Consider the following 25,566-nt stretch of genomic DNA (forward strand, 5'->3'; position numbering starts at 1 on the left):
TTCGGATGACGTCATCAAATTCGACGCGAGTTGCAGTTGTTGCATGTAAGGGTGCGTCCACATCTGGCGAATGCGCCGCGAATGCGCAGCACGCGAGCCGATCGCGAGCTGTCCGCGAGCTGCGCGCGTGCATTTTTGTTCGTGCGCCGCTTCTGCGCCGCCCGCGCGCAGCTCGCGCGCGACCTAAGCGCCGCACGCGAGCGGCGCGCAGGCGGCGCGCGACGTCTGCCATCTTCGATAGTACTGAGCCAATATACGGAACTGTAAGGGCGAGAACTGATTGCGCGCAGATCGCGCGCCGCTCGCGCGCTCTATACGAGCCTTGCGTGAGTTGCGCTAAAGAGGCGCACCGAACTATTGCAGTGACTGCACGCGCGCAGCTCGCGGACAGCTCGCGATCGGCTCGTGCTGCGCATTCGCGGCGCATTTGCCAGATGTGGACGCACCCTAATAGGCTTAGACGAGATAGAAACAATTTCCTTGACTCGAATGTGTGCGAGTCCTCTCTTGCATTCGATAGCTTAAATGTGCGTTCACCCTTATACTGGTTGGTTTCCTTTACGTAAGTATTGTAACTACTTCTTAGGTCCGTAGATACCCGTATGAGAATTAATTTCCGCACATCCATATCTGTACTGTTGGCGCTGCGAAGTTTACTAGTCGCCTCTAACCCATGCCTTATTGCTTAATTCGCCAGATATTCAGTTATAGAAATATCTGCCTCATTTGGATAGTTAAGTGCGTAATAAAAGAAAGAGGCATTTAACGAAGATGGCGTTACATGAAATGTGCGTCGGTAAGTTCATGCGGAGATTCCTCCGCACCAAAGTAAAAAAAATGAACACGGGGGTAATTCCAGTGAGTATTAATTAACCGTGTGCATAGGGATTGAGATATACCTGCGAAAAATTACGAATTTCAAAACATTGATACTAAAAAGGTGCTATATCTCGTGCCACTTCAGTATTCCTCTCAGACGTCAGCAGTATCATTCTGAAAGCCCAAGAACAAATGTCATGAGGCAGTAATTCGATATTGTAGAGATCTGAGAACAGAACTAAATCTGTTTAGTTGTAAGGAATTCCCGTGTAACTCAATTTATGCGCGTATGAGGCAGGTGACGCCTGACTCCGACGAGGAACATAAATAATTATTGATATTTTTCAAGAATCCGTAACAATAAAAAAAAATATTTTGATTTTAATTAATCATATATTTGTATCAGCTATTTTACATACATAATATAATAAATTTGAAATAATATTCTAACACATTTTGCACTATTATAAACTATGATACATTGGGCACCCAAAATAAGTCTTAGTTATGTGCACTGTAAACATCATCATACAGCATTTACTCCTAAAACTATTTAACCAAAGTAATAATAGTAAGGCGAATTACATTCAAAAATAGCAAATGTCACCAAATATAATTACAAACTTAATCACTAGGGGACCGAACATCTGGATATAGAGGAGATTTTGAGACACTTCATATGGTTTTAATGGTATCTTGTCAAATATCGTTACTAAATACATAAAATTGTTAGTGTAAGTTCTAGAGCCGATTAGTCCCCACTGAGCTACTGTCACGAAAACTGTTAGCAAAACATGGTTCAGTGATTCTTCTTGGCAGCGTACTGCTTGATGATAGCGACGCTGAAGGTGCGGGGGGGTCAGGCGAGGTGCGAGAGGTCGTCCAGCTCCGGCGGCGGGGGCGCCGCGCCGCCGCGCGCGAACACCGGCTTGGCCACCACAGACACCGGTGCCTACGCGCAAAACAACACATTGTAATTTACAATTTTTAACCAATTTCAGATAAAGAAGGAGAACCTGAATTCGACCGCGTTTTATATTTTCGACTTTTTCACTTGACGATTAAACCCAGAAACCAACCAAGGAGAATCTGTACAGCCTTCTAAAGATTTTTTTAAGTTGGAACAAAAAGAAAAAATAACAAATTACATATGTTATTTTTCCGTAAAACCAGAACAGAGTAAACTACGTTAATTGAATTCAAAATATTATATTTCAAGATTAGATAAAATCACTCATTAAAAACACGTCTTAATGCTTAGTCGTGGACACATAGACTCGCAACAGGCGATTCAAAAGTGCAAATAAGACAGCGCACTTCATGTTCCTCCCGGACTCGTACTTCTTTATGAGTGACGTCATGAAGACGTAGGGATTCGAGATAATGCAAGTTTATCGATAGCAATTTATTAAAAAAATACAAGACATTTATGGTACACAGAAGGTAAAGGTCTCTGCACACAGCGGGCGTGGCGCGGCGGGACGAGACGGCGACGCAACACAATGTACTAGATCGTCACGTTGCGTCGCGTCGAGCGGGACGGCTCTGTGTGGCGTCGTCCATAATATCTATATCTATATCCTGACACGTCGCGATTGAACTGACGACGTAATAACATTCATTGATTATTGATATAATAATGTTGTTTTAATGCTCCTCAATTGTTAAAACGGTAAACAACCAGCAAAAATATTTTTATCGTAACTGCAACGCCATTGCAAAGTTACGTCGTCAGTTCAATCGCGACGTGTCAGGAACGCATTCTCTGAATGGCCGAACTATAGTACATTACAACTGCTCAGTATCGCGTCGCCGTCCCGTCCCGCCGCGCCGCGCCCGCTGTGTGCAGAGACCTTAACCAGGTATTATCTAAACTAAATATAAAGAGCAAAGATGTGAACCGGAGAACTACTGAACCGATTTAAATATTATTTGCCCTATTTGGAAACTACGCTATCTGCGCCGAACATGGACTATGGTTTATCTGGGTACCGAAATAAATTGGGAATTTCGCCTCTTTTAACATTGTTTTATAATAATATATTGATCACTATTCTGATTAAGTTTCCAGCTATGACTCGCGCACATTGAATTTTGTCTACAGTTCTGTAGATGTGCGTGTGAGCATCTCTGTCAAAAAAAATAACGCCGCCTGCTGCGAGTGTATGCGTTGACTACAGTATAGTATGACCAACCTGGCTGACGTGCGCGGCGCTGTGAGCTGGCGCAGAGACGGGGGCGGAAGCGGGGGCGGCGTGGTGCGGCGGCTGCACGCCCACCACCACCACCTTCTGCGGGGGCGCCGCGCCGCCCGCCGGGCCACTCGTCACCACCACCGACTACGCAGACATGCACTACGTCACTACTCCGACTCACACAACGCTACCGGCGCCTGCCACCTGGCGCCCTACCACTGCGCATAGCACCTCGAACTGGTGCTTCTATGTACCACTCATTATTAGTTTACTTCCCTACCAACTCGCCTTGAACATGCGTGGTGATTAACGCTCAATTCTTCTCTGAATGAGAAGAGGGCTGTGCCCAGCAGTGGTACGATACAAAAGCTGATATATGGATGTTTGGATAACTGCCCTGCAGACCATAATTTTGCAACTCTCTTCTTCTTCTCGAACAATAAGGAGAGCATGGCGAAAAACAAATAAAGAACAAATCTAATTTTCAAAACTTTTTTGCATCTTTCTTGACCGATAGGTATTGATATGACTTCAATAAATAAGAGAACAATGCGTCACATTAATTAAATCTCTTCATAATAATGTGCTCTCTATTAACCTACAACTGCAGTTATATTTCGTAAACCAGTTACTGTTTTGCAACTTAAATCATTCTCAATTTCTGTATTCATTCGTGTGGCTAGATCCAGCATGCAGTTTTTATTGTTCATGCAAACATACACAAAGGCTCGTTCATCACAAACTCACAAACGTTCATGAAATCGTATCTAGGTCAACATAACTACAGACATATCATACAATAAAAAGTGTGGTATATACCTGAACGTTTTGACTGCGGACGATGGTCGGCTGCGAGCTGTGTACGACGATGTGACCGGCCCCGCTGGCTGGCTGCGTCTGATTAAAGGAAAACCAACCATATGAATAAAAGCTTTTATGACCATTTTTGCCAAGCACATGTGCTTCCTTATTTTTATAAATTTAATAAATTGGCCGGTTTTTCCAATAAACAAAAAGAAACAGATCATAAAGTTGGGCAATGCTTGTCGTCGTCAATCCGTAGATGGGTGACCATCTTGTCATGACAAGTTCTTCTGTGTTTCGAAAAGCACCATAAACTGTAGGTCTCGGCTGTCATTTGAACATCTTTGACAGTCGTTACGGGTAGACAGAAGCCAGAAAGGACGTTAAGTGAACATTGATAAATAAAACCTCCTGAAAACCTATTCTAATATGAAATCGATAATATTTGAAATCATTTTTTGTCGCATAGTCTATAGGCATATGTCAGTCATTTATCGCTGTTATATTCTGTAAAGTTCGGTATATAAGTGGTTGTACATACATTAACCTGCGGCGGTTTCTGCTGCGACACGATGACGAACTTCTGCGGCGGCGGCGTGGAGGGCGCGGGCGACTGCGGCGCGGGGGACGCGCTGATCACCACGTTACGCGTCGCCATCGTCTCTGCGGATAACAGAACCTTGATAACCAACTATTAAACTTAAAAACGTTAGGCTGATATATCAGCACTTTTCGAACGTCTTAAACAGAAGACAGCTCGCATAACGCCGACTCATTACAACACTTCCTATGTACTTTTGCAGGGATGAAGAAGTGGCTCAACAAACTTCCCAGTAATACATGTCTGTCTATTAGACTTACAAAAAAGTCCAATATAGGTATAAAACATAATTACCTATCACTTGATAAGCGAAAATAATAACGCGGCTTTACACATACAAATTAAGATACTTACGTACCTAATTGTTTGTTACTGTTTACTAAATGAACTCTTTGGTTGCACAGGTTTGGTTGCTATTTGCGTTTCAATGCAAAAGGGTCCGAAGTTCGGCCTTTTGAGCGCCCATTGTTGCGGACTCCGAACAATGGGCGCTCAAGAGGCCGAACTTCGGACTCACATATTCTCAAGTTATTATTCAAGCATTGTCGATCTGTTAAATGTGTGGTGGTGAAATTCAAAATATACGATACTAACCGACAGTCTTGGGCTGGTGCGAGGCATGCGCGACGTGGTGCGGCGAGGGCGCGGCCGGCACGAGCGGCGGCGTGCACGTGACCACGGCCACCGCGCCGCCGCCGCCGCCGCCCGCCGGCGACGCGCGCACCTTGCCCACCGCCTGCTGCAGGCTGGGGCCCAGGTACCCGTAGTCACGCCTGCACCGTAACAACGGTATTACGACTTACTTTCAAAAAAGGAAGGCTAATGTGCCCAATTACATGCGGCCCAAGTACAGGGGGACGTTAGTTATCAATAACAGGTCTTTTATCGTGCTCAACAACAAGAAGGATTAAGTAAGGCGTCGTTTGAGGTTGAGGGTAAATGTTATTATATACTAAACTAGCTAGTCCACGCGGCCTAATCCGTATCCCGTGGGAACTGCTTCCCGAATAAAATCACCTTCAAACGCGAAGAAGAAGAAGCGAAAGAATTGTTCAATATCTGCCTGTTCATGTCAAACACAATCTTTAATCTTTATATAGAAGTATAGATGAAAATGTTCAAAAATGTACTGACTTGTAGTCATCGGGCAGGTCCGGCGGCTGGCGCAGCTGCCTCACGACTGGCGCCAGTACCTTGAGCAGCTGGTGCTTGAGGTTGCCGGCCGCGAGCCGGTCGGCGCCGCCCAGCCCGCTCAGCGCACCCTCCACGCGCTCGCCCAGCCACCGCACGCGCGGCAGGATGAACACCTACACCACAAACACACAAATGTACACATGGATGTTTTATAGGACCTAAACCCCCAAAACAACCTAGTAATGTAACCTTCGACAACGGCACATGCTCTGTTGCCTGTACAAAAACCGTGAAAATGTTGGAAAATTAAATTAAAATAAAAGAAAATTAACACAAAGATGTCATTTGAAATAAACTGTGCCTTGGTACATTTTTTTTTTTCTACTTTTATTCTTGTCTATGTTTTGTGTGTAACTGTGTACATAAACTGTTAAATAAATAAACAAATAAGAAATTATAATGAAACACGATGGATGATACTCACTTTAACAACTTCAGGTCCCAATTCTGCCAAGCCCTGAACAGCGCCATACAGAGACGCGAGGGGAGTTTTCTCCGATTCCTTCATAGTGGTGACCATGGACGGCCCTACGCCAGTCTCGTTATTAGTCTGTGACGGGCATTGCAGTGCTTTGGCGAACAATCTATCAATATAAGAAAACAAACGAAATGAAGACAGTAAGTAAATAAAGTTATGTACTCCAAAAAGCAATAATATTTTAATGTTATATCAACACAACTGTGTTACCTAAAACAAGAATATTTCTTACCTTGTGACTCTCGTCTGTAGATTATTAGTAGAAGTGTTGAAGGTCTTGCATATCTGTGCCATGAGACGCGCGGCGAAGTCGCGTAGCGCCCAGTGGTTGTCCATCTCTGGTCGCAGGCACAGCTGTCGCGACACAATGCACGTCGACACGGACGGGATCAACTCGTGTAACTACAAATGTGGACCATTTTAATGTGGTTTCATTTAAATAATTAAGAAAATACTTAAAAAATATGGATTAAATTACTTTATTTTATTGAATACTTACATACTTCTCCAGATAAAGAGATTGGTTGTCAAGCAAAGCTTTGACCATTCTCATCAGATATATAAGCAATGCGAGGTTGTTCTGCACTACATTAACTTTGACGCCTTCTGATATGAATGTACACATTCTTGGTAACATTTCGTGTAAACCAGGATCGCAGGCTAACGACTGCAGTGCTTCCTGCAAAGAAAAGAAAAAAGATAGATGTAAGAATTTTTATAATGCACTGGCAATAAATGCCCAATGTTGCTGTGCCCTAACAGGGTCCACAATTGTCCTTAGCTATAAGCCTACTGTAACGCTATAAGCCTACTGTCAAAAAACTTGTGGAACGCAAATAAATGATATGAATAATTTTGTGATATAAAAAGATTTGTCCATCTTGCTCGTTAAGCACAATTTTATCAGATATAGATACACATAATTACGGCATGCGAAATATTTCTTTGTAAGTGAAATAATGATTACCGCGCGGCGTCCTTCGTCGCTGCCAACACAAGCCTCTGTGATTTCCTTGTAATACAACTGCTGCTCCACACTCAACTCGTGCGTGGCCAGTTGCTTCACGTGCACCGACTCTGACGCCTTCAGCCGAGCTGCTTTACCACACATTGGTTTACCTGAAATATAGAATTGCAACCATTAGAAAAAAACCTCTAATCTCGAATATGAATAATAGACTCATATGGCATGCATTTATTGGCTTATATTTGAATGTTGGTTGATAAAAATAACAAAGATAGATCATGCTTAGCATCACTTAGTAAATAAAGCGTAACAATTTTAAGCCTTAGCACAGAGCTGGACTTAATGCAAGGCAGGCATGGGGCAAGAGAGAAAAAAGATTTATTGTATGTTATTTTATCAAGAACATTAATTTGTGTTTTTCTTTTAATAAAATAAAATTAATTAAGATCTTCCATGCCTTCAAATCCAGCCGAAAATATTAAATTAATTTATTTTTAATTTGATAAATTTATTTTTTCACTTTGGTAGCACTAGTTGTTTAGGAAAAATGCTTCTTTGTGAGAACTTGGCTTTTATACCAAACAGTAGTAGCTCAACCAAATAAAAATGACATTTATTTAGAGTATTGTACTCAATAAAATTTATTAATTCTTTGTTTTTTATTTGGTCTGGCCATTTTTCCAATCCAATGATTAAATTCTATTTGCACTGGCTGGGATGAGCATCACTAAAGATATATATAAGCTTTAGAGAGAGAAAATATATTTTTATTGATAAAGAAAATAATTAGACATTCAAGAAATTGAATTTGGTTAGCTGTCAGGTTTTACAATAATCTAAAGCAAGGGTTGCACATGCCATCCAGTGGTCATGTGTTATTCAAAATAAACTTACATTATTTGTATGCATCATGTATAGACATGTGAAATATAATTCAAAATGTCAAAATACATTATATGCTGAGAGTTGCAGTGCATAAGAGCAATGTTAAACTAGAATAGGCAAACAAATGAATACCTGCAGCATCCTTATTAGTGGGTTTGCTTAATTTACTGATTGGATCAACTGATTCTGATTTCTGTGCTTCTTTAGATAGAGGTGGAGGGTTTTCAGGCACTGTGGGTTGGACACCATCAACACTCAGCCAGTGTGCTCGTACAGACACATCCAGAGGTATCTTTGGTGGAGGAGCTGACAATATATCGGACAAGTCTACTTCTTTCTCTTCTACAAAATGCAACTCTCTTCCTCCACCAGATGCAAACCTAAATGGCAGTGAATCTGGTTGAATGAATCCATATTGACACTGAAATATAAAAAAGAGCAGATTATTTGAATGTCACTTGTTTTCTTTAGCACATACTAGAATTTATAAGTTAGTGCATTTATTTGTGTCCAACAAAATTCAATTCGCTTAACAAGCAAAATGTTAAACCAAAACCTTTAAACTTCACTGCCCTACATACCATTATGACCAAATTTATTCCTCATCACCAATTTATGCTTAATGAAACAGTAATTCAATAACACAGTCTCTTAAATACATAAGCATAGGTAGTCTTACACAGGAGTGAATATATTTCACATTATTTTTATATGCTGTTATGTATGATTCTTAAGTATCTATATCTAAGACAACAAACAAAGGGAAAACCTAGACAGACAGCAGCTCTCTTAAGGGACAATCTAGCATTCTTAAATGCTAAAGGCATATAATTTTGTTAAAATGGAATAAATAAACCTATTTACTTATTTTATTATAGTTGTTGTTTTTAGCATGGAGTATGAGCTTACCTCAATATTCTTTATCTTCAAAGTATTATCTATATCAGTTATTGACAATTTTTGTCTCTTGGAGTGATGCATGAATTTCATGCTATCCTGGACTATAACTTTAAGGCGGAAAGTCACATCATCCGCCAGCTCTTTAGCGGCATCATCCCCAAGACTCGCTATACCTATACTTTCCGCTATTGTTTTCATAGAATCCACTGACAATGAGGAGCCGTAGGCAAACTCTGAATCACCCATTTTTAAAGTATTTTCGGTAACACGGCACAACAAAATACAGTGAACCTACATGTACAAGTGCAAGAAAAGAATCTTAGCGTTAGACAAAATTATAACATTTTACAAGTATTACAATAGTCATATAGTAAGTATTGTGCCATACATATGCTGGTTGTATGAATAGCCAATTTTATTCAGAATTCCGCAAATCGACATAAAATAGAAATCGAAAATACAATAAACACTACACAATGACAGCAAATGTGTACATTATTTATAGTCTATGGTACTGACAAGTGACACGAAGAGAATTGCATAGATAAAAAATAATTCAGTCGGAAGTCGATATTTCCGTGGAAGAGTGGAAAATGGGTAGAACCTTAGTGTGGGACGCGACCTGCGTCGACACTTCATCATCATCATCAGCCTATAGCAGTCCACTGCTGGACATAGGCCTCTCCAAGTGCACGCCACTGAGATCGATTTTCGGCTGCTCGCATCTAGCTCCTGCCAGCCGCCTTGCGCAAGTCATCACTCCACCGTGCCTGAGGACGTCCTACACTACGTTTGCTTGCCGAGTCGTGGTCCCCACTCTAGAACTCGTTTACCCCAACGGTTATCGGTTCTTCGGCTAATATGGCCAGCCCACTGCGTCGACACTTGCGCCATCCCATCTTCCTAGAACTGCGTGTTGTGCTGGCTCCACCGCTTTACAAGCAGAGGACCTCAAACTCAAAATATAGTAGCCTTATCGGGAATTACATGTTTGACCCGTTTGGGGTTGAAACTCACGGGCCGTGGGGTCCGAATGCTCATGCGCTTGCCAAGGAAATTTAGTTTTTTAAGTTAATGTACATGTTTGAAATTGTAAATAAATAATAAAAGTTCAGTCAGACTAATCTCGATATATCTATTACAGAAAGATTTGATTGCTTGCTCGCAGCGAGTAGAATACTGAACCGGTTTGTTTGTTGATTGGATTTCTTTCACTGTGGTAGCTACACTATCTATGTTGAACATGGGCTACGTTTTATTATACATGGAGCGCAGGTTATTATTTAGAAACCAAATTAGAGAATGCTGCTAAAATTAAAGTAAAGACCAATCACGGGATGTAGATCCACCTGAAATCCAACCATCAACTCATACAGTAGAATAGTCGATAAAAGTCATAGCGCTATCTTCAAAATGTTGATGTTCATTTCAGTTGTTTTTTTTAATCAAAATTGACTAGAGATACCAGAATGCTGCAGAGAGGATTAATAGAGTGTGCCTTTTTAAAATATACGTTTTTTTAAAAGTCCATTGCATAGGCAGTTTAGCCAACACCACGCAAAAACACATTATTCTTGCCAGCAGTGAAATTACTGGATAACATGATAATGTTCCAAAATCTTTGTGTTTTAAAAGACTATTAGTGGCAGCAATTGAGAAAACCATGTAATAATATTAATCATAGCTTACAAGTAAATTAATAAATTGTGTTTAATGGATAAATAGTGATTTTAATGTCTCGAAATATTTTATGTCAGGCACTTGGAGGAAATTCGCAAATGTACTGACAACCCTGAAACTTAAAAATGACGAACACCGAATGCCGATCCATTTGCCCCACGCGATTTTTTCTTGTGTAAGGTGATTCGAGTCTGAAAAAGAAATACATTGGTGAATAGATTGTAAAAATGTATAGAAATAAGAAAGACGTTGATAAACATGTGGAGAATTTGCTATCTAAATTGTCCGCTAAAGAGGTAAGTAAAACAAGACCATGACCAAAATTTCAAGGATTGCTATGTAAGCGGTTTATTTTGTATATCTATAACTATTTGCTTATTTGCAGTTTAATTCGCGAGCTTATTCTGTAGCTCGACTATATTTCGAAGTGGGGGATTATTCGAATTGCCAGAAATATGTGGAGCAATACCTTACTCAAAAAGACAACAACGCTGCGGCGTACAAACTTCTCGGACAAGCTTTGCAGAAATTGGGGCTGAAAGAAAGAGCTCTTGAACAATACAAAGCATCTTTAGACATCGACCCGGCACAAACTAGCACAATTCTGGACAGTAAGCATGTTAATTGTAGTCAGTGAATGACATTTCACATTTTAGTTATTTGGTTATATCTATATAGCTATCAACATTTACGAGTCGAAATCAATATCAATGTTGGTTGTTAGAGAAAAACAAGTTCATGATTTATATCCAGTAATATGCTATGATTTAACAATAGGAAGGTATATGGAAAATTATGTGAATTGCGGTTTGTAACATGATTAATATTATAAATCGTTGAATAACCTAAATAGGTTACTTCAAATGAAGTGATCAATCATTTCTATCAATATCATAGGCATGTTGCTCTTAAAATTTATACCATTTTACAGATACTCTAAATTATAGAACTTATAATATGTTCAACTTTATAAGAGTTTATTCTGTGTTAACAGTTCATTTGATTTTATTGCTTGTCGATGTCTGATTATCTGAATCAACCCCGGTCCCAATTAATTCGTATAATCAGCATTCTATTGTACTTATTTCACCAATTATGCATACATAATATAGAAAGATGAAGTAACTTTAAGGGTTCAATTTTTTTATTACAATGTGAGTTGTTGAAGGTAAAGTTTTGAAATAAGTCTTTCATCTATTCCAGTTTGTGAGCTTCTTGCTGATGGTGAAGTCACCATTGAACCTGGCCGTGCAAAATACTGGTGTGAAAAAGCTGAAGCAACATTTCCTAGACATCCAGTTACATTTCGCCTACGGGAGAGACTAATTGCTGCATCCAACCCAGACCCTGAAGCACTTGTTACCTTACTGCAGTCTGAATTGGCAATAAGACCAAGGGATGCATTACTTCATGCTCGCTTGCTGAAACATTACCTTAGCATCAACAAAGTTAAAGAAGCTTTTGAACATGCATGTGTTGTGGAGTTTGGAGGGAAAACGTTTAGTAACAACTATGGCTGGTATGAAATTCTCAATGATCTTCTTAAACATAACTCTCATAACACCAGTGACTGGCTGTACCATTTACTTCTCCTTACGGTAAAGGAGCGTATTTGTTTATTGAGTATAACTGAAACACCTAGTGGTTCATCAAAAAGTCTGATTGAATCTAATGATCTCCTTCATGCATATGATCAAGCTATTGACAGTGTTGCAAAGTTTGGAGCATCTCCTGGTTTTGGTGAATTTCATAGTGCACTGTTACAACACCATAGAGGTCAAGTGGCTTTTCATGCTGCCACATTTTTATTGAAAAAAGCCAAGAAAGATCAAATGAGCTGGCGTGATGCTACCAAGCTTGCATCCCCATTAATGTTGGTGGCATGGCAAACGGTTCCCTTAGATTCAAAAGTAAATTGGCTTAGAAATGCTCCTGAAAAACAAACAATTGCAGTAAATCGTTGGTATTCTGAGGGAACTTATAGATGTTCCCAGGCTGGCCATTACTTGCAGGCAAATATTCAAGAAAAGAATCAGTCATTTTTAGACCAGGTTTCTCAATGCTACTCTGGAACTCACTGGAGAGACAAACTATATAAGAAGATATTTTCTAGTAAAAGTCATTTGGATAAAATCAAGTCATCTTACTTGGCATCAAATGCATTCACTCCACCAGTTCTAAGGCTTCCTAGGAAAGTAGAAGTTGAATCTTATGATGGTGATGCTCAAAGGGAATACGGTAGTTCCCTACACCACTTTGTTTGGACATTGTTAAATTACAAAAATTATGCAAACTTCAAATGCACACTTTTTGATATGCTCACTTACAACGCAACAACTTGTGGACCCGAAACATTAAACAGATCAGATACACACGCCTTTCTCTACTGTGCAACTTTAACAGCTCAACAGCAAATATCCAAGAGAGAATCTTACTCAACCAATGATAAGCCAGCTTCACTTCCAGCAAACATCACTGACTTACTATGTCCCCTTACGCAAATGAAATGGTGGGATTGTGCATACAAATTCAGCCAAAATGAGCTAGGTACTGAATTGACAGATATAAGGGCTACATTAAGCCGTGGCATAGAAGTTGTGCGATGCATTGATAACCATGGCCTTGACCCAGAACTACTTTGTACTCTTGGACGTATATTCAGTGAGAGAGCTAAAATGTCTACAAACGTCGATGAAAAGACTCAATTAGAACTAAGGGCTGGTTTGTACTATTCTTCAGCTGTTCCTTTATTAGAAAAGTTGAGAAGTAAAATTGTAGTTAAATTCCTTGACAAAAGAATGTTTGATTACACACACAAAGACCTGGGCACCAAAGAACTCAATGCATTGATTGAGGAATGTAAGTTATATGTGGCAGTCAATCATCTTAGTGAAGGTGAATATGATAAAGTAATTGAAATTCTTTCCAATCTCAAATCACCTCAAGCTTTATATCACCTTAGCCAGACTTACAAAAAAATTGCTTTAGAAGAGAATAATTTGTCCAGAGATTCTGAATCAAGGTCAAAGTTTGCAGCACTGCTGTCTAAAGCCAAAATGTTTGCATACAGAGCTTTAGATAGGCTCAAGGAGAGTGAATCCAACAAAAACCATCCTTTGTACTCTGATACCCAAGAACTCATTGAAGACATTGAAATCCACATAAATAAAATAGATTCAGATTTTTCGGCCGCAATAAATGACGGTGACGGCAAGTACTCGTCGGATGAAAATGTCTCTGGAGAAAGTGGGCATTTGCCAATCCGAGGAAACTCGCATGTTTTTCGTAATATCAGTTCTACACCAAAAGCTGCTTCGAATGCGAATGCTACAAACTACAGAACTGCGATGGACTCCCAAATACTTGAACATTCTAGAGTTGATCAACAATTTTTCACAAGAATAGAAAATGAAATAAAAAATTTGCAGAAACGAGATAGCACCATTGGTGACTTCATGGAACAAACAAGAAATTGGTTTGACGAGAATCGTAAATTGGGCAACCAAATAATTAGCAGCATTCATTCTAATATGCAAAATACGACAGATCAATTTAAGTTGCTGAAGATATCAGTGGATCAGGTTAAAGACCAAATCGATGAATGCAGAAATGAATGCAAGGATGTTAGTGAATTAAAAAAACAGGTAGCAGAGCTCAAGAAGGAAGTTGGCAAACTGAAAAAAGCTTCTTCTGAACAAACCATTGATGATAGCGATTTATATAATTTGGATGAAGATTATAGAACTAATGATAGTACATCATCATTTGCAGCCCAGTTACCATTCACACCATCACAAGTGATTCCTCCTTTCAATCAGAGACTTGTTCCACCTTTCAGTGTGCCACCTAATCCATATCAGTTATATAATCAAAGCTTATACAACCTGTATAACCAGTACTCTCAGTTTGCACAGCCCTCGTCAGTGCCAGGAACACAGCCAATGTTTGATCCCACAAGAGCTCAAGTAAACTATCCTGGTGTTTACCCAACACCAGATCAAATGTATTTGGACGTAGCACATCTTGTACCTCCTAATGCTCCCGCAGTGCCACCAGTGCCCGCCCCGCCCACGTTATCAACTGGATCAGCAATGCCACCTGTGCCGTCTATAACTGTGCCACCAGCAGTAACATCTGTTACCATGTCTAAAACAATTTCTTCTTCAGAAACTAAAGAAACTTCAAGATCCTTGCCTGTGAATGTTGTAATAACATCCTCAGACCCACTGCCGACCTGTACAACAACCCCAGCACCAATCTTGAGTGTGACAATTCCACCAAAACATATTAAAGGCACCCCTCATAATTATCAAATTCAATTGCCTTCAACAACTGAAACAAAACCTCCAGTGTTTGTTTTTCCCGCTCAAAATAATAAAACTGCAATTTCTAGTTCTAGTACCGTGAACTGGAATCAATCGTCCGTGTTCAAAACGACACCTGTTTGTTCAACTTCCACGTTCAGCTCTTTGCTTAATCCGACACAAGCAGCTCCAAAAATTGGAGGAGATACACTTGACACTTCAACATCTGCTGTTGATGGACTGTTTGCTAATTCGTCTCCAAACACCAGCCTCAATAAATCCAGGACCTTATCAGAGAGGAGCAATACTTCTGTAGAAAACTATGACCCATGTCCAGATTTTAAACCTATAGTGCCCCTGCCAGCTGAAGTCAAAGTAACTACTGGTGAAGAAAATGAATATACGATATTCAGCGCTAGAGCTAAACTGTTCAGATTTGTCGATAAGCAATGGAAGGAGAGAGGCCTTGGTGAAATGAAATTACTCAAACATAAGATTACAGGAAAAGTCCGAGTTCTGATGAGACGAGAACAAGTGCATAAAATATGTGCCAATCATATAATTACTTCAGAAATGGAAATAAAGCAAATGAAGAATGAGACTAAAGCATACTTTTGGGTTGCTAACGATTTTGCAGATGAAACTGTGGTCTTAGAAAAGTTCTGCATTCGTTTTAAAACTGCTGATATAGCTCAAGATTTCTATAATGCCTTTGAAAAAGCTAGACAAGAATCTTCACTAAATAAAACTTTGAGCCCAGTAGCACCGAAAAGTGAAGCTCCTAAATTATCAGAAACCACTGTGAGCTCTAGCCCACTTACTACGCCTGTTAAAAGTAATACTGTTCAACCTGCAGTGTCTTCAGCAAAGGCAGTGGTTGGAGGATTTACATTCAGCAGCACACCAACATTCAAATCTGTTTCTGATGATGCCAAGGAAGAAACAAAATCGCAAGAAGTTGCTACTACTAAGGTTAATGTATTTAGTGGATTATCATTTAAAACTACAACAACTTCTCCATTTAGCAATTTGTTTGGAAAAACAACTTCCTCTGATATAGCCAGCTCTGATAGCACCGAGCCGGCGGCATCTGCTAACTTAAATACTTCAGACCAAGTTGAAGAGTATGAACCAAATGTTGAATTCAAGCCTGTAGTACCGTTGCCTGCCTTAGTTGACCAGAAGACTGGTGAAGAGGATGAAAATGTACTATTTGAGCATCGCGCCAAACTGTTAAGATTTGATGCTTCTGTAAAAGAATGGAAAGAACGAGGCCTGGGTAATATTAAATTACTTGTTCAGAAAGATAATGTTCAAAAAGTAAGACTTCTCATGAGACGTGAACAGATAATGAAGGTATGTTGTAATCATGCCCTTACCAATGAAATGGTTTTCCAAAAAATGCCCAACTTAGATAAAGCAGTTACTTGGTGTGCTAAAGACTTTTCTGAAGGTGAATTAGTTGCCGAGACATTCTGCTTAAGATTTAAAACTGTGCAGTTGTGTGATGACTTTATTGAGGCTGTTAAGTCTGCACAATCAAAAATGAAGGATGAATCTAAGGCAGCTAAAGAAGAAAAGAATGCTGCAAAACAAAATAATCAAACTGGATTTGGTGAAATGTTCAAACCTAAAGCTGGATCATGGCACTGCGATGCATGCTACACAAACAATTTAGAAAGTTTCTCCAAGTGTGCCTGTTGTGAAACACCTAAGCCAAACAGCTCCAATGGCAGTTCTGGGCCTGCAACCGCTACTACAACTACTGAAAAGCCAACAGCAACTGTAGGCTGGGGTGACAAATTCAAGCCCAAGGCAGGTAGTTGGGAATGCAAGGATTGTTTAGTTCGAAACGAACCTAATTTGGAAAATTGTAGTGCATGTAACAGTCCTAAAGATCCAACAAAAGCGAAGACGACTGTTAAACTCACATCTGACAATGCACCTAAATTCAATTTTGGTATACCTAAAGCAACTACTGAAGAAAAACCCACTTCAATATTGCCAGTTACTAGTACGCCATTGCCAGATAGCACAACTGGAACTGGAATGTTCAAACCTAATCCACCCAGCCTAGAACCTAATAATAAAACATCTATTTTTGGTATCTCTGCACCTGGAACACAATTCCGTTTTGGTATTCCACCTGCAACTACTGATCCAAAGACAAGCGCATCTATTTTTGATGGGACTGGTGGGCACAAATTTAGTTTTGGTGTACCAAATAATAACCAAGACACGACATCGAGTCCTGTTACCTTTGGAGATCAGAAACCTTCAGCTAATAATATTGTGCTCGATGCACCTAAGAGTTCTAATGGTCAGGCTGTCGACTTTACTTTCAAAAAGAATGAAGAACCAAGTAATCCAGTAAAGCCAGCACTACTTCCAACACCATCAACTGATAATTCTTCTAATTTATCATTTGGGTTTAAAGAGAGTAGCACGTTTGGTTTCGTATTCAAACCAAAAACACCAACCAAGGCTAAAAGCCCAGCTAAGTCGCCACATGGTCAAGGAGATGGTGATGAGAGTGATGGTAACGAGTATGCAGTAGAAGACGAATGCTACCATCCCTTCACTCCTGTGATTCCGCTGCCTGATAAGGTATTTAGTATTTAGTATGGTAAGGTAATTAGTATTTAGCCCCTTTTTAAATAGTCCTTAATTTGAATTCATTATTCATTTCTTAATTCATTACGAAATTACTTGTATCTTTATTTATGATTTATGTGAATGTGCTACAATTATATGTGATGTACAAGAGATAATTATAACTTTTAGGTTGAAGTTGTAACTGGTGAAGAAAATGAAATGGAACTTTATGGACAACTAGCAAAACTATATAGGTTTTTATCAGGCGAATGGAAAGAAAGAGGGAAAGGAATCGTCAAAATACTGAAGCACAAGGATACTGGGAAATTGAGGTAATCATTATTATTCAAGCTATATTTGATGTGTGTCTACTATTTATAAAAAGTTTTAGAATAAATAATTAACTCTTATTTAATATAACTTTGCAGGGTCGTAATGCGAAGGGACCAGGTCTTTAAAATATGTTTAAATCATGCTTTGACATCTGAAATAATTTATAATGTAAAAGATGAAAAATCTTGGCAATTTGTTGTTAATGACTTTACTGAAGGGGAACTGAACTTAGAACATTTCTGTCTGAGATTCAAAAATAAAGAAATTGCATTAGAATTTAAAAATGCCATTGATGATGCGTTACAAGGAAAACTAGTCAAAAAGGCAGAGGCTACCGATAAAAAGGAAAAAGATGAAAGTGATGATGTTGTATTTGTTAGTGAAATACAAGCTACTACTGAAGAAAAACAAAAAGCTAAGGCACTGATGCTCCCTGAAAACTTCTTTACTTATAAGAGTAAAGAGCCATGCCAAGGATGTCGTGGATGCAATGACAGTGAAGAGTCAACCGGATCAAAAACATCGCAGTTGTCAGCAACAACAAGTGACGCTAATGTGGCGACATCAACTAATGAATCATCCACTTCTACTGCTGAACAAAAGCCTGCCACTCTTGCAGGTACATTGAAAGCATCTCTGACTAATGCCAGCACACCTGTGAAAACCACGTCACCTCTCTTCCAAAGTCCTACTAATTCTGTTTATGGTACTCCTACTAATTTTGAAAAGACTATTGATACTTCTATATTCCGCACACCTCTTGGTTCACTTGCATCTAATGCTAAAACACCAACGTCGACATCTTCTCTAAGCAGTTTTGATAATAATGCTACCAACAAAGAAAACACTTTCAATCAGAAACCTAGTATATTCGGAGGATTTGGAGAACAGACCATGTTATTTGGTGCTCCCCAAAACAAAACTACGTCTATATTTGGCAGTGGCGATTCTCAATCGGCAGCGGGCACTAAGAATTCCCTCCTAGCTCCACCAAAGCTCAATATTCTAAATACATCGAAGGAAAATCAAAACGAGGGCAACACCAATATCAGTACAGCACCATCTAAATTTACTTTTAGTGATACAAAACAAACAGCGCCGCCTACGAATAGTACCGCCGATACGGGAATGTCTTTTAATAGATCTATTTTAGATTTCTCAGCTGCTAATGCGAAAACAGAAAATCAGAATAGTGGTGTCAAATCTATATTTGGAGATGATAATAAATCTGAAAACATATTTACGAGTGTTAAACAAGGAGGTCTATTTGGATCGGGTGGCCTAGCAGGCTCGCAACCTAAAACTGGTCCTGGAATATTTGGATCAGCTGGCATGTCGGCATTTGGTTCCATTTCTTCTCAAAATTCGATATTTGGAAGTGGAAAGCCCTTATTCGGAACACCAAACCAAACGTCTGTATTAGGTACAGTTGCAAAACCTGAGCAGAATAAAGAAGATACAGCCTCTAAAGCTGTAATTGGTGACAACAAAACTAAAGAAATTGTTTCGGAACAACCTGAAAAGAAGGAAGCACCGCTTAAAGTTGACAACAGTTTAACATTTGCTGCACTGTCATCTGGAACTGGACCTGGATTTAACATTAAAACTGCTCAAAGTAAGTACATACATAATTGAATATTTTTTTTGCATATATCTTTGATGTGAATTGAGGAATAAATAGTTCAATATAAGCTTATTATACTTTTTATAATGGCACCACCTCAAAGATGCTGATTTCTGTAGTATTTTTACATATGTATAATGAAAGTACTCCCCTCAGGCGTTATTATCGTTGATACAAAAAGCTGACTCCTATTCCAATGTTCGTAAACAATTCATATACTTTTAGAACAAACGGACTTCAAATGGGAGGGAGCAGGCCAACAACTGTTTGTCGCAAAGCCTGCAAAAGATTCTGGGGACAAGAACAACGAGAGTGGAGCGGGCGATGACAGCGTGGGCGCCGGAGATGAAGAGTACGACCCGCACTACGAGCCTATCGTACCTCTGCCCGACAAGATTGTGGTCACCACCGGAGAGGAGGATGAGGTATTTATATGACATACATTACATACATATGGATGACTACTTTTAATATTGTATTTAGATAATCATGTATTTCGGACTATCTGTCTACTCTGCATTGGTTTAATACAAAAATACCTTATTAGGTACTTTCACACTGGTTTAATTAAGCTTTCGATATTGTTTCGTTTTTTTTAAATTCTATATATCATTTTTAAGGAAAAAATGTTTGGAGAGCGATGCAAATTGTTCCGTTACGACGAGAAGTCCCGAGAATGGAAGGAGCGTGGCGTAGGCGAAATGAAAGTGCTATACCATCCAACCAGGAAGACTTACAGACTTCTACTTCGTCGTGAACAGGTATGTTTGTTCGTTTGTGAAATTTGCCTTAGAAAGCAGGCAAGAAGAGTAGCAATTTGTACTCATAAATACAAACGATCACCTCACAGGTACACAAAGCTGTGCTCAACATGCTGTTATATATGGACTTAGAGCTGCTACAGATGAAGAATTCGGACCGCGCGTGGACGTGGGCGGGCCGCAACTTCGCGGAAAACCCGGCTGGCGAGCAGGAGACACTTGCCGTCCGCTTCAAGTCCGTTGATCTGGCCACCTCCTTTCACGATAAAGTCGTTGAATGTGTTAGGGTAAGTAATTTAGAGCATTAACCCTTAAAGCTTAATTTTTGTTACGATATGCGCTTATACTAAAGTAAAATTCATTAACAGAAATTACAAGCGTCTGCCGCCCAAGCGGTAAGAGAAGAGAAAGAAGCAGAAAGCAATGCGGCACCATTAAGGTTACCCAAACATTTACAAGAGAGTGCGCGCGCAGACAACGCCATTACAGCTGAAGTGATCCAGCGGACGTCTGTGACGTCTGCCGAGCAAGAGGCTGACTCTACCGGCGATGATACTGGCGTCACCGAGGTGTTCAAACAGGTGCACTTCCAGGAGTCCGAGGAAGACCATGATGATGAAGAGGAGGATTATGATTATGATGGATACTATAATGAGGTGAGTCATGATTGTGATAAAAAAAACTTCTACCAGTTATCATTTATTTTTTGTGTGCGTATGTCGAGCCCTTGGACTTGGATCATGTGAAATACTTTAATAATTAATGTTTAGGACGAGGAAGAGTCAGCAGCGTACTACTCGTGCGACGGAGAGGCGATAGTGCGCCAGGGCAACAATGAAACAACCTGCTCTAACGCACACATACAAGTACTGTTTGACCAGGAGATCTACTCGCCAAAGATTCTCGTAACGGACGCTGCTTCCGGGGAAATACTTGCAGATATGCTCATATACACAGATACTGAGTTCCAGGTATAAATCCTCCTAATCTATTGTGATCCTAAAGCTTAAGATTGAGGTTGTAATATTTTTCGACTTTCTCTGTTTAAGCATAGAGTTTTTACATTTTATACAGTTAAATATATAGTTATTAATGTGTTCAGATACAAAGTTTTGCTCGCTACAAGTTGAAATTAAAGTTATACATAATTATATGTTGGACCGCCATTGTAATAAACTTCGCATCAAACTCCAAAAGTAAAATTGTGACGAATGTGTATGACAGATGAGCGGCGACACGTGCGTATGGTCGGGCACGGACTACACCAGCAACGACCCCGTCGACAAGACGGTCACCGTCAACTTCTACGACAGCGAGACGGCCATGCAGTTCTATGATAGTTGTGAGGTATGTAAACTACACTTATAATAGGAATCAACTTGCAATACTTAATATCTTTCCTATTGTGACCCGGTGTATGATGTTGTTTCAGACGAGTAAAGCCGCCACGTACGCGTCTACTGATCCAGAGTCTTAGGAATATTATTTAACGCCTAAATAAGTATTTTAACTTCAATTGTAGATTAAAGGACAATGGGCACAAATACAAGCTGTTGATCTGCATCCGTGCCATAGTCAAGGAGGTTAAAATTAAATACGTAAATAATCGATTTGAATTACGGTAGGTGGGAAAAAGCTAATATGCGCTGCTTTTTTTGATGTTGTAATTTCATGGTATTTCAGAATTTAGCCCACGGTTAAACACAAATCATAACAGAATTGCCCCGCGGCCACAGTGTGTGCGTGATGGCAGCTATGTGTGCGTAGACAGAGAAAACTAATGTCTACGTGTGTGCGTGAGTGTCGATGTGTGAGTGTCTTATCTACGACATGACAGCGCGAGCGCGCGAGCGAGCGAGACCGAGTGATACGCGATAGCAATCATTTTACCTAAAGTTTCGAAAATCACCTTCATTATTGTCATTAACTTCGTTTTACTTTACTTACTAATTTTTGAGCATAAATTTAACACAGATATCTTATTAACTACAGTAATAAGCAATACTAGTGCGCGAAAGAAAGTTCACTAACATGTTAACAGCTGATTGATAAAATGTTCGTTTTGCTTTATCTTTCAGCATAAAGTTTTCGCAGTGATTTAGTTTTTATTTTTGAATTAAATTGGTTAATAATTAGAAATTTTGCTTCCTTCTTAACGGTCTTAGGACCTTGGAACACGGAAATCTTATTAATGACGTAATACTAGTGCGCTAAAGGAAAGTTCACTGACCTGTTAACAGCTGATTGATAACATTTTCGGTTTGCTTTAACATTCAGCGTAAAGATTTCGTAGTAATTTTGTTTTTACTTTTCGATTAAATTGGTGAAAGATGTGTTAGTTAAGTGTAGGCACGAGGTGATTCTTTCGGCTCGTAGGTATTATTGGCGTGGTTAAGAAATCAACTTATTTACACTAATAAAATTGATTAAGCTGACTACGTATTTACAAAATGTACAAATAAATAAATTACCTAGTTTAGTTACCCGGAGGTACTGTTCAAAGCTGTCACCTTCACACTCTTGGCACAATCGAGCACGACGAAGTAGCTGGTTGTCCTTCAGCTAACATAACACTATCACATTCGTTTTTAATGTGTCGAAAGCACTAAGTTAACGGTCCTAGCACATAAGTCTGTCACATGACCAGCATGACCCTCCGTGATGAGGGTTCCCGGTCGGTAAACATTTCCCGGAACATAGGTAGGTATGTACGGCTGTCATTGCACATCCTTGGCAGTCGTAACGGGTAGTCAGAAGCCAGTAAGTCTGACACCAGTCTAACCAAGGGGTATCGGGTTGCCCGGGTAACTGGGTTGAGGAGGTCAGATAGGCAGTCGCTTCTTGTAAAGCACTGGTACTCAGCTGAATCCGGTTAGACTGGAAGCCGACCCCAACATGATTGGGAAAAGGCTCGGAGGATGGATGGCTGTTAGTACACTGTTGTCACTGATCGCATACAGGCGGACCATCGCCACCAACTCGTGTTCGTGTAGTTTTCCGTCATCTCGCACTTTGTACCTACACGTCGCGGAATTCAAAGCGCACGTACGCAGCAGCGGCGGCGACATCAAACACACTGCTTGCCGTCGGCGCTTGTTTGTTCCGGCTTCAAGGGCACGCGGGGAGCGGCGAGGCGAGTGTGTGGGAGTACTCGCACTGTGATTGGGTGAATTTGGGTAGGCTGGATGATCTACGATTTTTATTGAACGATCGTTGCGTATGCTTTGTGCATGTATCGTTTGCGTTTGTGTGAGTGCGCAGCGCGGTAGTAAGGCTAGTAACACACGCGCCGAATTAAAGTACGGCTGGGTTACACTGACGGATATACGTAAATAAGAAAAAAACATGAAAAAATTACCTACCCATTTTTTCGTTGATTTGGGTCGAGAATCATTAGCATATTTACGTCCTTGACTATGGCACGGATGCAAATCAACAGCTTGTATATGGGACCTGGTATACCCCACCAATAGGAATGTCATATGTATCATTGGATAGGCCTTTTTATGTAGAACAACATTTACTATGACAGTTTTGCTGAAATGTTTGTCCGTTCTGAGATATAGATCAAAAACTGTGCAAAAGTTAGAACTAAGTAATCTATTGATACCTCAAGTTTTTAAAGGAAAAACTTAGTACTAATAATTTTAAGTCTTGTTTCAAAGAAAATCAGATTACAGATTGGTCAGCATTAGTTTTCAGATTGTTTTTTATCTATATCTCAGAACGGACAAACAATAGAACAAAGCTGTCATGGTAAATGTTGTTCCAGTTAAAAAGACCTATCCATCGATATGTGTGACTTTGCTATTGGTGCGGTTTCTCATTACGCGCAATATCCAGTTGGTACAATAAAAGATTCAAATGCTACATAATAGTAACAATTATGGACCTTAACGGGTACAGCAGGTAGAACATACAAGACTTACACTTAGTAGTTCTTAGATTTTCCTTTAAAAACTTGAGTTATCAATAGATTACTTAGTTCTAACTTTTGCACAGTTTTTGATCTATATCTCAGAACGGACAAACATTTCAGCAAAGCTGTCATAGTGAATATTGTTCTACATAAAAAGGCCTATCCAATGATATATATGACATTGCTATTGGTGGGGTATACCAATCTGCCCATTGTCCTTTCGTATTTGATTTAGTTAGTAAGTGTGTAGACCGGTTTTTACAATATGTTTATTACGAAGTTATTTTATAAAGTCTAGGCGACTATAAATTGATACTTTTTGTTTGTTGAGAGTCCAATTTTGTTACCTGTTTTTATTATTGCTCTTTAGATCTCATAAAACCTAAAAGCGTTTTTATAACTTTTATCATAGAAACGAATTAGCCAGTGAAACAATTATGACCTTAACATTATTATCAATGCTAGACAAGCGATGGTAGCAACAAGCTTACATCTACAACTGTTGCTAAATAAACATTACCCGAAATACATAGATTGCCGTGCATGTGTAGTTTCATCCAACTATTTGACAGAAGCCATTTGATTTGTATAAGTGCTTAGTAAATATGTATTTTAATCCTACTATCAAAATATGCAAGTGTATTGTAATATAGGACAGAAAGAGATCTAACCAACACTTGTTGACATTTTGAATGTAAATGATCACATTGTTTGACGTCGTGTATAATTATGTAATGATATTGAAGCGAATGTTCCTAATTGGTTAGGTCTTTTTGGGCGTCACGATGGAGTTGCGACTGATTGAGACTGCTTGTTTAAATGAAATGTATCACTCGTAGCTCCATGTTTGTTAACAGGGCATACTTGATTCATATAGTTTTCACATCTTTATAATATTGTTATTTACTGTAATTAACTTTGTGAACAAATTATTACAATTATGATCCAATCCATGTGATGATATTATAAATGTTTGTGAATTTCTAGAATGCAGGTTTTAAAATATTGTTTTTAAATGAGAAAAGGATTAATTTGTTTATAGTGATATTGTTATTTTACTTAATAATTAATGAAAAGTGATACCTTTGAAAGGGTTGTACATTTCCTTTTCTCATTTAAACTGTGATCTTATTATTAAACGTAATATCTGATGAATCAAGTGTAATAAATAAGTGATTGAAAATTATTTAGTTTTTTTTATGATACTCCATCAATTTACTTTCAAGGTCATTTTACACGCTTATCAACTTTCCCTTCTCTAGGGATCGGTAAGCGCGGAGTTGACTTTCCATTGCTTGGTAGGCGTATTGCCGTTGCTGAACTGGGGCCCGATTCTCCTAAGTTAAGTTAATAACAAAATCGAATAGAAATCGACTCGCAATATGATCGCAATAGCAGTTTTAACCATATCGGGCATTCTGCTACTAATAAATGACCAATCGTATTCGACAACGATTGACATTCGATAGACATTTGATTGGTGTGCGATTGGTCTGCTATTTTGGTA

The 25,566-nt window shown here is 39.3% G+C and overlaps 2 protein-coding genes across 4 annotated transcripts; one reads left to right on the forward strand and one right to left on the reverse strand.

Moving 5' to 3' along the window:
* Positions 1-1,192: 1,192 nt before the first annotated feature.
* On the reverse strand, positions 1,193-9,350 carry LOC124641804 (transcription initiation factor TFIID subunit 6). 2 transcript variants are annotated; one of them, XM_047180031.1, is made up of 12 exons: positions 8,853-9,350; positions 8,076-8,364; positions 7,059-7,210; positions 6,591-6,770; positions 6,324-6,493; positions 6,038-6,197; positions 5,554-5,726; positions 5,014-5,192; positions 4,360-4,481; positions 3,834-3,911; positions 3,015-3,158; positions 1,193-1,771 (listed from the first exon to the last, which is right to left on the reverse strand). In XM_047180031.1, the coding sequence occupies exons 1-12, from the start codon at positions 9,087-9,089 to the stop codon at positions 1,679-1,681; spliced, it is 1,977 nt and encodes a 658-aa protein (XP_047035987.1). In that variant the 5' UTR covers positions 9,090-9,350; the 3' UTR covers positions 1,193-1,678. The 2 variants fall into 2 exon arrangements, with proteins under 2 accessions (XP_047035987.1, XP_047035994.1); XM_047180038.1 differs by lacking the exon at positions 3,015-3,158.
* A 1,285-nt stretch (positions 9,351-10,635) lies between these two features.
* LOC124638082 (E3 SUMO-protein ligase RanBP2-like) lies at positions 10,636-25,242 on the forward strand. Of its 2 annotated transcripts, none has more exons than XM_047174914.1 (13): positions 10,636-10,819; positions 10,909-11,134; positions 11,727-17,434; positions 17,612-17,754; positions 17,851-19,370; positions 19,605-19,804; positions 20,000-20,140; positions 20,230-20,427; positions 20,509-20,796; positions 20,911-21,111; positions 21,365-21,487; positions 21,573-21,684; positions 23,584-25,242. In XM_047174914.1, the coding sequence occupies exons 1-12, from the start codon at positions 10,751-10,753 to the stop codon at positions 21,615-21,617; spliced, it is 8,862 nt and encodes a 2,953-aa protein (XP_047030870.1). In that variant the 5' UTR covers positions 10,636-10,750; the 3' UTR covers positions 21,618-21,684; positions 23,584-25,242. The 2 variants fall into 2 exon arrangements, with proteins under 2 accessions (XP_047030870.1, XP_047030879.1); XM_047174923.1 differs by having other exon boundaries at positions 21,573-21,668; positions 24,278-25,242.
* Positions 25,243-25,566: the final 324 nt, after the last annotated feature.

This window comes from Helicoverpa zea, chromosome 2 (assembly GCF_022581195.2).
Source record: "Helicoverpa zea isolate HzStark_Cry1AcR chromosome 2, ilHelZeax1.1, whole genome shotgun sequence".
In the NCBI taxonomy this organism is placed as follows: domain Eukaryota; kingdom Metazoa; phylum Arthropoda; class Insecta; order Lepidoptera; family Noctuidae; genus Helicoverpa; species Helicoverpa zea.

Coding starts and splice junctions, on each gene's coding strand:
- LOC124641804 (XM_047180031.1), bottom strand. CDS start 9,089: ATGGGTGATTCAGAGTTTGCCTACGGCTCCTCATTGTCAGTGGATTCT. Junction 7,211..8,075: donor CACTAATAAGGATGCTGCAG/GTATTCATTTGT, acceptor TCTATATTTCAG/GTAAACCAATGTGTGGTAAA. Junction 4,482..5,013: donor GCACCAGCCCAAGACTGTCG/GTTAGTATCGTA, acceptor TGTTATCCGCAG/AGACGATGGCGACGCGTAAC.
- LOC124638082 (XM_047174914.1), top strand. CDS start 10,751: ATGTATAGAAATAAGAAAGACGTTGATAAACATGTGGAGAATTTGCTA. Junction 11,135..11,726: donor AACTAGCACAATTCTGGACA/GTAAGCATGTTA, acceptor CATCTATTCCAG/TTTGTGAGCTTCTTGCTGAT. Junction 21,112..21,364: donor ACACAGATACTGAGTTCCAG/GTATAAATCCTC, acceptor TGTGTATGACAG/ATGAGCGGCGACACGTGCGT.